We start from the raw sequence: 12,863 nt of genomic DNA on the forward strand, positions 1-12,863 counted from the left end.
GCCCGGATCTCAGGGACACATTATTCCATTTCTGTTAGTCACATGTCTGTGGAACTTGTTCAGTTTATGGTCTCAGTTGTTGAATCTTGTTATGTTCATACATATATTTACAAATGTTTTGTTTGCTGAAAATAAACTGAGTTTATATTATATATATATATATTATATTAACATTTTACTTTGTATTTAATGTTATAATATTATACACATTTATACTAATTTCTCATCCAGGTTGAGGATAGTGCATCTGCAGTGGACATATGTAGATTGAGCCAGAGCCAGAGCCAGGATACCACTGCCACCCCAATGTTGTAATATTTTAGGAGGCTGAAGTCAGGGGCCCTAGATATGTTTTTTAGTTTCCACCTCCAACAAAAGTGTGAAAAGTCTGTGGTGCAGAAGGTTTTCTTTTGTAAAGATGGGACCAACAGGAAGTGGCTGTCATACAGTGAAGAGAACCATACTTTATTCTGATTAATTTGTATGGCATTTGCAAAGCCAACAGAAAATAGCAGACTGGAAGCATATCCATCAGAGTGGAAGAGAATGAGAACAGCATTATGCATAGAGGTTATGCTGAGGCCTACTTTCTTATTAAGGTCCCCTAAAGGTAACATTGAGAGCTTGTTCATCGGCAGTCAGATGTCTGCTCATAGAGAGCAAGTGTGCAGAGGAAGGCAAGTGCTAGAGTGCATTATAGATGTTGTTAAAGTCATAAACAAGAGGAGTCTGAGCTACAGAGGCATGCAGTCTGAAGCAGCTTATCCGTTAGATGACAGCAGCATTGACCATGGCAACTTTTTAGAGATGATCATTCTGCTGGGAAAGTATGACCTGTGTATGAAAGAGCATCTCACTGCCTGCATAGAGAAAAAACAAAAACTGCATGAGTCTGGGTCAAGAGGGGGCAGAGGCTCTGTAATCACTCTATCATCAAAGACTACCATCGATAACTCTCGCTATACACCAAGTCGCTTGGCTCTGTCATAACCTCACATGGTCTCTCCTATCATTGCTATGCAGACGACACACAATTAATCTTCTCCTTTCCCCCTTCTGATGACCAGGTGGCGAATCGCATCTCTGCATGTCTGGCAGACATATCAGTGTGGATGACGGATCACCACCTCAAGCTGAACCTCGGCAAGACGGAGCTGCTCTTCCTCCCGGGGAAGGACTGTCCGTTCCATGATCTCGCCATCACGGTTGACAACTCCATTGTGTCCTCCTCCCAGAGCGCTAAGAACCTTGGCGTGATCCTGGACAACACCCTGTCGTTCTCCACTAACATCAAGGCGGTGGCCCGTTCCTGTAGGTTCATGCTCTACAACATCCGCAGAGTACGACCCTGCCTCACACAGGAAGCGGCGCAGGTCCTAATCCAGGCACTTGTCATCTCCCGTCTGGATTACTGCAACTCGCTGTTGGCTGGGCTCCCTGCCTGTGCCATTAAACCCCTACAACTCATCCAGAACGCCGCAGCCCGTCTGGTGTTCAACCTTCCCAAGTTCTCTCACGTCACCCCGCTCCTCCGCTCTCTCCACTGGCTTCCAGTTGAAGCTCGCATCCGCTACAAGACCATGGTGCTTGCCTACGGAGCTGTGAGGGGAACGGCACCTCAGTACCTTCAGGCTCTGATCAGGCCCTACACCCAAACAAGGGCACTGCGTTCATCCACCTCTGGCCTGCTCGCCTCCCTACCACTGAGGAAGTACAGTTCCCGCTCAGCCCAGTCAAAACTGTTCGCTGCTCTGGCACCCCAATGGTGGAACAAACTCCCTCACGACGCCAGGACAGCGGAGTCAATCACCACCTTCCGGAGACACCTGAAACCCCACCTCTTCAAGGAATACCTAGGATAGGATAAAGCAATCCTTCTGCCCCCCCCCCCCCCCCCCTTAAAAGATCTAGATGCACTATTGTAAAGTGGCTGTTCCACTGGATGTCATTAGGTGAATGCACCAATTTGTAAGTCGCTCTGGATAAGAGCGTCTGCTAAATGACTTAAATGTAAATGTAAATGTGATAACGTCATTACCACCATCCAACACACAATGCAGGCCATCATAGCAAGTGAAATCCAGGAAGCGGGTATGTTTTCAGTCCAGACTGACACTATGCAGGACATTACAACACAAGGTCAATGCTCTGTCATAGTCAGATATGTGACGAACATCATCCATGAGAGGCATCCACTGGACAATACTTTGTCCAGGTACTGAGTGAAGTACTGGAAAACATGAAGTTTGACATCAGCAAGTGCATTGTCAATTCCACTGACGGAGCCTCCAGTATGCAAGGCCAGTATAAAGGCTTCTCTGCCCTGCTCTCTGCAAAGTCCACCAATCAAGTGCGGTGCTATGCACACATTTTGAACCTTGTTTTGGCAGACAACAGAGAGTGTCTTGGCAAGTGGGTCACTCATTAACAACATAGCTGTGTTCTTCCGTGAATCATACCAGAGGATGAACATTTGGGAGACGTCTTGCTCCAATTGGAGAGACACGCTGGTGGGCTAAATACAGTGCCTTAAAGAAGGTCTTTGGAGCTTTTGGAAATCCAGATGAGGGTCTGTATGTTGAGGTCCTTCTCACACTTTCAACCATACAAGATCAGAAAAACAACACTACTGCACGGGTCAAAGCACACGGATACATTGAGGGGCTGCTGAAGTATGAAACAATCCTTACAGCTCAGATACTCCTCAGAATATTTTAGGTCGCCTCACCAGTCTCAAAATATCTTCAAACAAGTGGAATGGACATTCTGTCTGCGCATCGTATGGTTGTGTCTATAGAGGAGCAGCTGAAAGGAATGGCAAGACATTTTGAAAAAGTTAAGGCAGCTGCAGACACATTTGTTCAGTGGGCCAACAGGAAGTTGCAGGAACGGGATGAGGAAACAGAGCTGGAGTTAGAAACCACTCTGCCAACGAAAAGGGCTCGAAAGAAGAAAACCATGCCTGGAGAGATGGCACAAATCAAGACTTTACTGGGACAGAGAGTGCATACAGGATTGGTGTCCATAATCAAAGACTGGATACAGTTATAGATGGCATCCATCGGCTATTTCTGAGTAATGACACTGTGTATGCCGACATGGCTCTTCTGAACCCTAAACACTTTAGTCAGATAACATCCAGTGCCAGTGGCCTTCCACAGACAGCCCTTCAAGAACTAAGCAAATGTTTGATCAAATTTGACAGCAGAGCAACGGTGGCCAATTTACAGAGTGAGCTCTTGAGTCTGGCAGAACAGTGGACTAGGTTAAAACAATCGGGATTTGAAGAATACACAACCAGGACTATGGAGGATCATGGACCTGAAGGAAATGAAGATGAAGTGGAGATGGTGAACAAGAGCTGTTCATCTAGCAAGGACTGTCCAGCGTGTCGCTACCGTATTCTTAGTCAGTACAACCTATTGACCGACGCATATCATTTCTTGGGCCTTGCTTACAAGTTCCTACTTATCCTGTCAGTAACCCAGGTAGCTTGCAAGCGGAGCTTCTCTACTCTGAAATGCATTAAGAGTAGGCTCAGGAGCACGCTATCAACAGCACCTGGAGGCTTTTATGCTCCTGGCTACTGAGCGAGATGTTTGAATGGCCCTGGACAGTGACCTGGTTATAGATGGCATTGCTGAGAGAAGTGAGCTGCTGCAGAAATTGATAATTTAAGGAGGTAGGAAATATGTTTATTTACATTTTATTCTATGACTTGCCTACTCCAGTCTTTTAACCAACACATTTCTCCCTGTATTATTTATTTTACTGGTCAGATGGTTCCAGAGATTCTTGCCACCTTGCTGCCAGTGCCATTATGCCAATATGTGCTCCTTCTAGCCAGCCTCCTCCTAGGAGCAACACATTCCCCTTGTTCTATTTTACTAAAGTTATTGTTATAAATATTGTTCACTAATCTTGTTGACATAAAGTGTGACGTGGGTTGTGGTGTATCGCTAGGGGGGTTTTGGTGGGCCGGGTCTGAATCAAAAAGTCCAGGGCCATTTTTCATTCTCAGTCCATCCCTGCCTACAAGGATAGTAAAACAAGACCACACACACACACACACACACACACACACATGTCCCCACGAGGATAGTTAAACAAGACCACACACACGTCACCACGAGGACAGTAAAACACACAGGCTGATAATAGTACCTTGCTCCTTGTTTTGGTCTCTCCACAGAGTTTCATTAGATCTGATGCCAGGGAGCTGGAACGAGGAAGTGGAACACATGAGTTACCAGAAAACTATAAGTCAAATGTAAACTAATTACATTTTTTGGTCATTTGAGTGATACTGACTGTCCGTCTGTTGCAGGACTCTGGGCAGATTCGTCACTGCTGCTGTCATCCCCGTTCTCTGTGAAATTAAAGGACCAAAAACATCAGTTGTACTGTATGTCAGAACCAAACAACATCCATAGGCAAGTATTTTTCTTTGTGTGTTATGACTAAATAACAACAAACTTAAGTTGGTTTACTTTTGAAGTTCTGTCTAGTAGTCCAAATACCTGCCCATTGTCCAACCAAACATGGAACAAGGGTAAAACCTTTTATTGAACAAAAGGTTATGCTAGTACTGTGTTGGCTACAAACAGATGTTAACAATATGTGGTTTAGATTATTGAACAAGGTAGATGTGATGATAATGGACAAGGAGAAGAAGCAGATGATGTCAGTGCAGCGCCATGCCGTTTTATACAAGTTGCTTGAAAAGACCTGAAAAGAACTGGTCCTTGTCCAGTCACTGAGATGGAAGCGTTGACAGGACTCAGGGGTTGAAAGGGTGAGAGGGTAAAGAGAGGTCAGGTGTGAGGGGCTATGAGAGATCACCAAGGTTGGAATCATTAGTCTGACTGTCAGTATGGTTTGCCTACAGGGTCCAACTGAGACAAACTTCCTGGTTCTACCTGTGAAGGGCGGGGTCCTCTGAAGATACAGGTACAGTAGTTATATTAGCAGGTGCTACACTATTTGGCATGGTGGCTGTAACACACTGGGAGAGGGGTTCTTTCACATTGAGAGGAAGAGGAGGGTCAGCTGACAGATGGAGGGAGGCCTGAAGACATTACACCTCATGCACCTGCTCATGTTATGTTGCTGAGTTAGTTTCCAGGAGGGGACCCATGCATTCATATAAACATATATATAGAACGAGAGAGTCTGGTGTCTGTTACTTACCCACTGGCATGTTACCTAGCTCTGTATACATTAAGGCACCATGGGCAGGGGAACAGAAAAAAGGCAACACATAAATCAAAAACACATTCATTCATCCCCCCATAAATCAAAAACACATTCATTCATCCCCCCATAAATCAAACACACATTCATTCATCCCCCCATAAATCAAACACACATTCATTCATCCCCCCATAAATCAAACACACATTCATTCATCCCCCCATAATCAAAAACACAATCATTCATCCCCCCATAAATCAAAAACACAATCATTCATTCCCCCATAAATCAAAAACACATTCATTCATTCCCCCATAAATCAAAAACACATTCATTCATTCCCCCATAAATCAAAAACAGATTCATTCATCCCCCCATAAATCAAAAACACATTCATTCATCCCCCCATAAATCAAAAACACATTCATTCATCCCCCCATAAATCAAAAACACATTCATTCATTCTCCCATAAATCAACACATTCATTCATCTCCCCATAAATCAAAAACACATTCATTCATTCCCCCATAAATCAAAAACACATTCATTCATTCCCCCATAATCAAAAACACATTCATTCATTCCCCCATAATCAAAAACAAGAGAGAGCATACGAGTGCTCGGTCTACTGTTCAACAGTCAGGGCATCCTCCTCAACAGATACTGGTTCAATGGAACCATAACAAAATGTCACCCCCGTAACAAAAAACATCTCTCTAAAACCGTACAAACTATGGAACAAAAAGGTGAAAAACAGATGTGTTTTCATACCTGATAAATAATGGAACACAAAAACGACAGCGTCAGAGAGGCTTGCTTAGTCCAACTGACATTTGTGTGATTGCAACAATTTGTTGGGGGGACTTTTAAAAGCAGCATCTATTCAGGAGGAGGCAATGAGCAACATCAACTCAAACAGGCCCAAATCATCATGCAGTAAACCATAGCCACCCAGCCCTGGTTCTGGAGACCATCCCAACCAATCAGTGTGCTGACAAGGTGAACACAAACACGTAGGTACATTTCAATTCCTTTGCTTAGATACTTTGGCTGAGTTATTGCTTCAATCCTAATTAATTATCGGGTGAGCCAGACCTGTTAGCACTGTGGGCTTGACCTCACGGACTGCCAGTGGCAAAAGCTGAGTAGGTCAAGATCAAGGCCTTGGACTGAACTACAGGATGTAGGACCGTAATTTGAGCCAGTTCGCAACAGCAGGAAAATAATCCCCAAATGATTCATGTTTCATTAGGGCAAATCAAGTCTGACATTTTAAAGTGGAAACTACAAACTTTAGAAGCCTTTTTAAATCTTGAATACACTACAAGCTTTAAATGTCCTGTTGATCCTACATCTGTATACGTCTTGCAGTGTGTGGCTGGCAGGTTGTGGCTAGTGCTGTTACCTTGCAGAGCGTTCCCCAGCAGGGCGTCCAGTTCGGGGTTAAACTCAGCCTTCTCCTTCAGCATGTGGAACAGCAGCTGGTTCTGAGTGGCGCTGGTGATCTCAGTCTGCTTCAGCCTGCCCTCCATCACCTTCACCTGGGACTCCCTCTGAGCCGCCTGCAGACCCTGGGATTGGTTAGAGGGTCAAAAGGTCAACGGTCAGCTATAAGAAGGGTCACTAAAAGTCAGCAATCAGAGCTATGCTTGTGTGTAATACTTCACAGTACACACACAATAGATGAATACACAATGAGGGTGCTTGTGCATATACACACAGAACTAAACACATTAACAATCGTAGAAACAGACTTTAATTGGGTACAGATGGAACCTGGGGTTAAACTCAAAGTCAATTCTAGGAGAAACCAATGGTGTGAGAGACGGGGTAGGAACTAGGGAGGGACAGGTAAACGGCAGTAAGTTATTTACTCTGTTGATGGCCATAGACATGAAGTGGTCCAGCAGGAAGCGGGCTTCTGTTAGGGTACAGGAGCTGATGACCGCGGAAACATCCACCGTGTCAACCTCCTCCTGTAAATGCAGATATTATAGTCACACAGTCTATAAAAATGGCCTAATATCAGCCCAATCACATTCCTGCTTTTAGGGTACATGTTACCCAGAATCATGGAATAGCTCTCTGGTTTGCCAGATCTGTGCTGCTTGAGAGCTCCGATTGGCCATGGGTGGATCTCAAAACTCTCCTGTCGCTTCTTCCTCTGCTCCACTCCTCAATGTTTAGAGACACTTGTGACTGTCTGTCTGTGCGCCTGTCTGTGTGTCTGTGCGCGTGTGTCTGTGCGCGTGTGTCACCTTGGCTTCCTCCATCTGCATAATGTTGGCCTGGCAGTCAGCAATGCTGTCGTTGATGTAGTCGATGTTGGCAACCACGGCGTCCACTTCCTCGTTGAGGGGAAGCACCGCCTTTTCAGCCTCAGGCCCCTCCCCTGCCAGCCTGTCCCTCTTTCTGGTCACCTTCTCCCTCCGCTTGGTCAGCTCCTCACGTTGCTGTGGAGGAGGGAGGAACGATGGAGGGGGGAGAGTGGAGGGGAGAGGAACGATGGAGGGGGGAGGAGTTTGCCAACGTTTTCAATATTAATGTTAATGCTAACACGGCTAATTTAGCGTAACATAGTAAGTATCATACCATATGTAAACAATATTCACCAGCATGTTATGTTTACCAGCAGTTCATGTTTACCAGCTAGTTCATGTTTACCAGCTAGTTCATGTTTACCAGCAGTTCATGTTTACCTTGAGCAGGCGGTTCATTTCAGACTCCATGTTGGATATGGTCATCCTCTGCATGATGACATCAGAGATACGACGCTCCAGAGACTGCCACTTCACCCTGGCCACTCTGGTGGAATATATGCCTGTTGACCGCCTGTAGTAGGATCTGACACAGACACACACAGACACACTTTTGAGGCACGTACACTGTAGTTGCATGCAAGTCTCATGTTCTCTCGCTAGAAGCTGTAAAAGCCATACTGATTGCTCTACATACACACCATGCAGTGTAATACAGACACTTAAACACATACAAAACTGCACTGCAGTGACCTGTTGTCCAGTCCCCACCTGGTTCCGTTGGTGGCGGTGGAGCCAGAGGACTGCAGGCGTCCTGTGGGGGGTCGGTGGGAGGAGTCCTGGAGGTGCTCTGGGAGACTCACCTTCCTGTTGGTCACCTTACCAGACATAGGCCTGGCCTGTCTCCTCAGAGCAGACACCTGACACAGAGACACACACACGTAAGTCGACAGTCATCGAACACCAGAATCACCACCGCCTGATGCTGAAGTTTGCTCAACTTAATAGAATAGTACGAGCTTTATATTTTATTTACACAACTGCCATGTTTCTTGTTATCAGTGATTTTCAGGACGTGTTGAACTCTTATGAACCAAAGCTGTCATTGACAGTCTACTCTCGCTGTACCTCTGCTCTCTGACCCTGACCAATGGTTCCTACAACCTCCGTTCCCAGGCGAATATTCTATTCCAGGTACCAAAGGTTACAATAGAATTTGGGGGAAAAAAGCTTTTAGTTTCTGGTACTAGAATAAACTTCAAAATTCCTTGAACTTAGATGATTAGATCCAACTAGATCATTTCAAGTTGAGAGTTAGTGAATTGTTGCAGGATGTGTGTAACTGCTTTCTAGTATTGTGTAACTATATAGTTTATAGCACTGCTGTATACCACATCCTTTTACTACTACGTGTTGCTCACCTCCTCAGTCTTCCTGCGCAAAATGAGCTCCTGTTGTCTCTTCTGGGCTTCTAGTAGCTTCAGCTGGTGCTGTGAAACACACATTTAAATGACATTCAGTAACGCCAGTAGCAGTAAGTTGCATTAGCATGGCATTCAGTAACACCAGTAGCAGTAAGTTGCATTAGCATGGCATTCAGTAACACCAGTAGCAGTAAGTTGCATTAGCATGGCATTCAGTAACACCGGTAGCAGTACGTTGCATTAGCATGGCATTCAGTAATGGCAGTAAGTTGCATTAACATGGCATTCAGTAACACCAGTAGCAGTAAGTTGCATTAACATGGCATTCAGTAACACTAGTAGCAGTAAGTTGCATTAGCATGGCATTCAGTAACACCAGTAGTAGTAAGTTGCATTAGCATGGCATTCAGTAACACCAATAGCAGTAAGTTGCATTAGCATGGCATTCAGTAGCAGTACGTTGCATTAGCATGGCATTCAGTAACACCAGTAGCAGTAAGTTGCATTAGCATGACATTCAGTAACACCAGTAGCAGTACGTTGCATTAGCATGGCATTCAGTAACACCAGTAGCAGTAAGTTGCATTAGCATGGCATTCAGTAACACCAGTAGCAGTAAGTTGCATTAGCATGGCATTCAGTAACACCAGTAGCAGTAAGTTGCATTAGCATGGCATTCAGTAACACCAATAGCAGTAAGTTGCATTAGCATGGCATTCAGTAACGCCAGTAGCAGTAAGTTGCATTAGCATGGCATTCAGTAACGCCAGTAGCAGTAAGTTGCATTAGCATGGCATTCAGTAACGCCAGTAAGTTGCATTGACAGGTGCTTAAAACTGGAACGCTTAAATGGTGAAACTGCTACAACTTTATATAGTCACTGGATAACGAGCTATAAGAAAACAGTTTGGGTCAGCATGATGAAAAGGCCCGCTCAGCTTCAAGCCTGACAAACTAAGCTACGGATCCTATGGTTCACCTCCTGTTTGCGCTGGTCCTTCTTGAGGGTGGCGATCTCTCGGTTCCTCCTGGACTCTGTCATCCTGTTCTTCTCCTGCTGCTCCTTCATCTGCTTCATCAGACGAACCTGCACAATACAGCACATTCACATTTAACTCAATATCAGTCTTGAATGACTTAACATTCCTAGTGTAGCGATGGAACTCAGCAGCGGACCCTGTTCTGGGCAGTTTGTTCGACTTCATTCCGGTCGATTCCTCCCATCAATATCAGTACAGTATCAATGCAGTACCAACAAACACCTCACAGTGTTGTATCGTTCGTGGTTCAAGTACATCTTCCTGCTACCTTTGTCTTCTTCATCTCTGTGACGTCCAGTTGGAGCTTCTTCAGCTGTGTCTCGTACTTGGATTGGTTCTTGAGCAGGCGTGCGTGTTCCTTCTGGGCTGACTGTAGCTTCTGTAGTTCCTTGTTCATGATGCTCAGCTTCTTCTCGTACTCCTGTTTGATCTTCTTAGCCTTATCGTCGCTGCACGTCTCCACTGAGCCTAAGGGGGGGGACCAAAGACAAAAGGATCATTTTTAGACCCAAGGAATGCTCCTGCCCTGCTGTAACCCTTCACACCTGGTTCTATTAGTCAGCTGCTCACCAGGGGTCTTATTAACCCAAGGTGCTTGCAAATATATTCCAAACCTTGCCTGCACCAGTTATCCTGCAAATGTTGGTAGTTATACATTTTGAACCTGGCAGATTAGTGTGTGTATCTCCACGCATATCACAGGACGTCTCTCGTTTTCTGACATAACTGGTTTAAATGATTCCTGCTACACAACAAATAGTAGTCTACCATTTATCAAAATCTCCCATTCAATAGCCAAGCATACAGGAAAGCCTTGCCCGTATGAGACATTACGGCTATATTTGCTGTGTGATAGGGTCAGGTGCATGACATCATAGCCCATTTCATCTCAGAGCCTATACCAAGGCAGGAGATAGAAACACAATCATGTAGTGATGAACAATATAATGAACAACAAGTTGTCTTTTGCAAAGAAGTGTGGGTTCTAACATTTATTTTTAAATTATTCAAAAGGACAATCAATCTTGTAGAATACGCAACCAGTGTTTGTCACTTGCTAGGCGGCACGGATGTTTAGTTTGGAGAAGTCACTGTAACATTCTGCCCACACCTCTACACAGCTGGGATCAAATTTGACGTTGCGCTTTCTTTTAGGCACTATCATGGCCCAGTTTCAACATCTCCAAATCATACAGCAAATGAGGGTGTTTTCATTGCTATAAAAGGTGAATGGAGGGGTGTTATCCAGGCGGGACCGTTCACTACCGCACAAATATAATATGCCTCTGATTTATCAATGAAAATACAGCGCATTTGGGAAAATATTCCAACCTCTTCCCTGTTCCCACATTTTGTTGTTACAGCCTTATTTTAAAAATGGATTAAATCGTTTCCCCCCTCATCAATCTATATACAATACCCCATAATGACAAAACAAAAACAGGTTAAGAATTTTTTATTTATTTTTTCCCCATACGGAAATATCACATTTACATAAGTAGTCAGACCCTTCACTCAGTACTTTGTTGAATCACCTTTGGTAGCGATTACATCCTTGAGTCTTCTTGGGCATGATGCTATAAGATTGGCACACCTGTATTTGAGGAGCTTCTCCCATTCTTCTCTGCAGACCCTCTCAAGCTCTGTCAGGTTGGATGGAGAGCGTTGCTGCACAGCTATTTTCAGGTCTCGCCAGAGATGTTCAATCAGGTTCAAGTCCGGGGACTGGCTGGGCCACTCAAGGACATTGAGACTTGTCCCGAAGCCACTCCTGCATTGTCTTGGCTGTGTGCTTAGGGTGGTTGTCCTGTTGGAAGGTGAACCGTTGCCCCAGTCTGAGGACCTGAGCGCTCTGGAGCAGGTTTCATTCAAGGATCTCTCTGTACTTTGCTCCGTTCATCTTTCCCTCGATCCTGACTAGTCTCCCAGTCCCTGCCGCTGAAAAACATCCACACAGCATGATGCTGCCACCACTATGCTTCACCGTAGGGATGGTGCCAGGTTTCCTCCAGACGTGACACTTTCTCATGGTCTGAGAGTCTTTAGGTGGCTTTTGGCAAACTCCAAGCGGGCTGTCATGTGCTTTTTACTGAGGAGTCGCTTCTAAATGGCCACTACCATAAAGGCCTGATTGGTGGAGGGCTGCAGAAATGGTTGTTCTTCTGGAAGGTTCTCCCATCTACACAAAAGAACTCTAGAGCTCTGTCAGAGTGACCATCGTGTTCTTGGTCATCTCCCTGACCGAAGCCCTTCTCCCCCGATTGCTCAGCTCTAGGAAGAGTCTTGGTGGGTCCACTGTGTTCTTGGGGACCTTCAATGATGCAGACATTTTTTGTTACCCTTCCCCAGATCTGTGCCTCGACACAATCCTGTCTCGGAGCTCTATGGACAATTCCTTCAACCTCATAGCTTGGTTTTTGCTCTGACATGCACTGTCATCTGTAGGACCTTATATAGACAGCTGTGTGCCTTTCCCAATCATGTCTAATCACTTTAATTTACCACAGGTGGACTCCAAGTTGTAGAAACAGCTCAAGGATGATCAATGGAAGCAGGATGCAACAGAGCTCAATTTCAAGTCTCATAGCAAATGGTCCGAATACTTATGTAAATACATTTTATTTATTTTTTAAATTTGTAATAAATTTGCAAAAATGTATAAAAAACGGTGTTTGCTTTGTCATTCTGGGGTATTGTGTGTCGATTAAATGAGGATTATAAAAATAAAATCAATTTTAGAATAAAGCTGTAATGTAACAAAATGTAGAAAAAGTGAAGGGGTCTGAATACATTCTGAATGCACTGTATTTTCTGTATATGTTTTTTTACTAAATTCTGGAAATGCACGCATGGTTGATAATTGAGCCCCAGGACCTCAAGTGATAAGCTGAATCAGGTATGTTAGAGTAGGGGGTAAAGTAAAATCCAGCTCTCCAGTGTAAGGTTG

General features: G+C 44.7%; 1 protein-coding gene across 6 annotated transcripts in view; it reads right to left on the reverse strand.

The window, feature by feature from the left end:
* Positions 1–12,863, reverse strand: part of kif21a (kinesin family member 21A) — a 65,779-nt gene that overhangs the window by 13,167 nt on the left and 39,749 nt on the right. For 4 of the 6 annotated variants that reach the window (XM_055933401.1, XM_055933399.1, XM_055933404.1 and 1 more), the window contains 11 exons: positions 10,185–10,384; positions 9,856–9,963; positions 8,874–8,942; positions 8,224–8,372; positions 7,894–8,038; positions 7,453–7,647; positions 7,069–7,170; positions 6,600–6,765; positions 5,191–5,211; positions 4,312–4,369; positions 4,165–4,219 (listed from right to left, as the gene is read on the reverse strand). In XM_055933401.1, the coding sequence (XP_055789376.1) occupies positions 4,165–4,219; positions 4,312–4,369; positions 5,191–5,211; positions 6,600–6,765; positions 7,069–7,170; positions 7,453–7,647; positions 7,894–8,038; positions 8,224–8,372; positions 8,874–8,942; positions 9,856–9,963; positions 10,185–10,384 (1,268 nt within the window). The remainder of the gene's footprint in view (positions 1–4,164; positions 4,220–4,311; positions 4,370–5,190; positions 5,212–6,599; positions 6,766–7,068; positions 7,171–7,452; positions 7,648–7,893; positions 8,039–8,223; positions 8,373–8,873; positions 8,943–9,855; positions 9,964–10,184; positions 10,385–12,863) is intronic. The other 2 variants (XM_055933403.1, XM_055933400.1) reach the window with 1 other exon arrangement.

Source organism: Salvelinus fontinalis, chromosome 9, assembly GCF_029448725.1.
Source record: "Salvelinus fontinalis isolate EN_2023a chromosome 9, ASM2944872v1, whole genome shotgun sequence".
In the NCBI taxonomy this organism is placed as follows: domain Eukaryota; kingdom Metazoa; phylum Chordata; class Actinopteri; order Salmoniformes; family Salmonidae; genus Salvelinus; species Salvelinus fontinalis.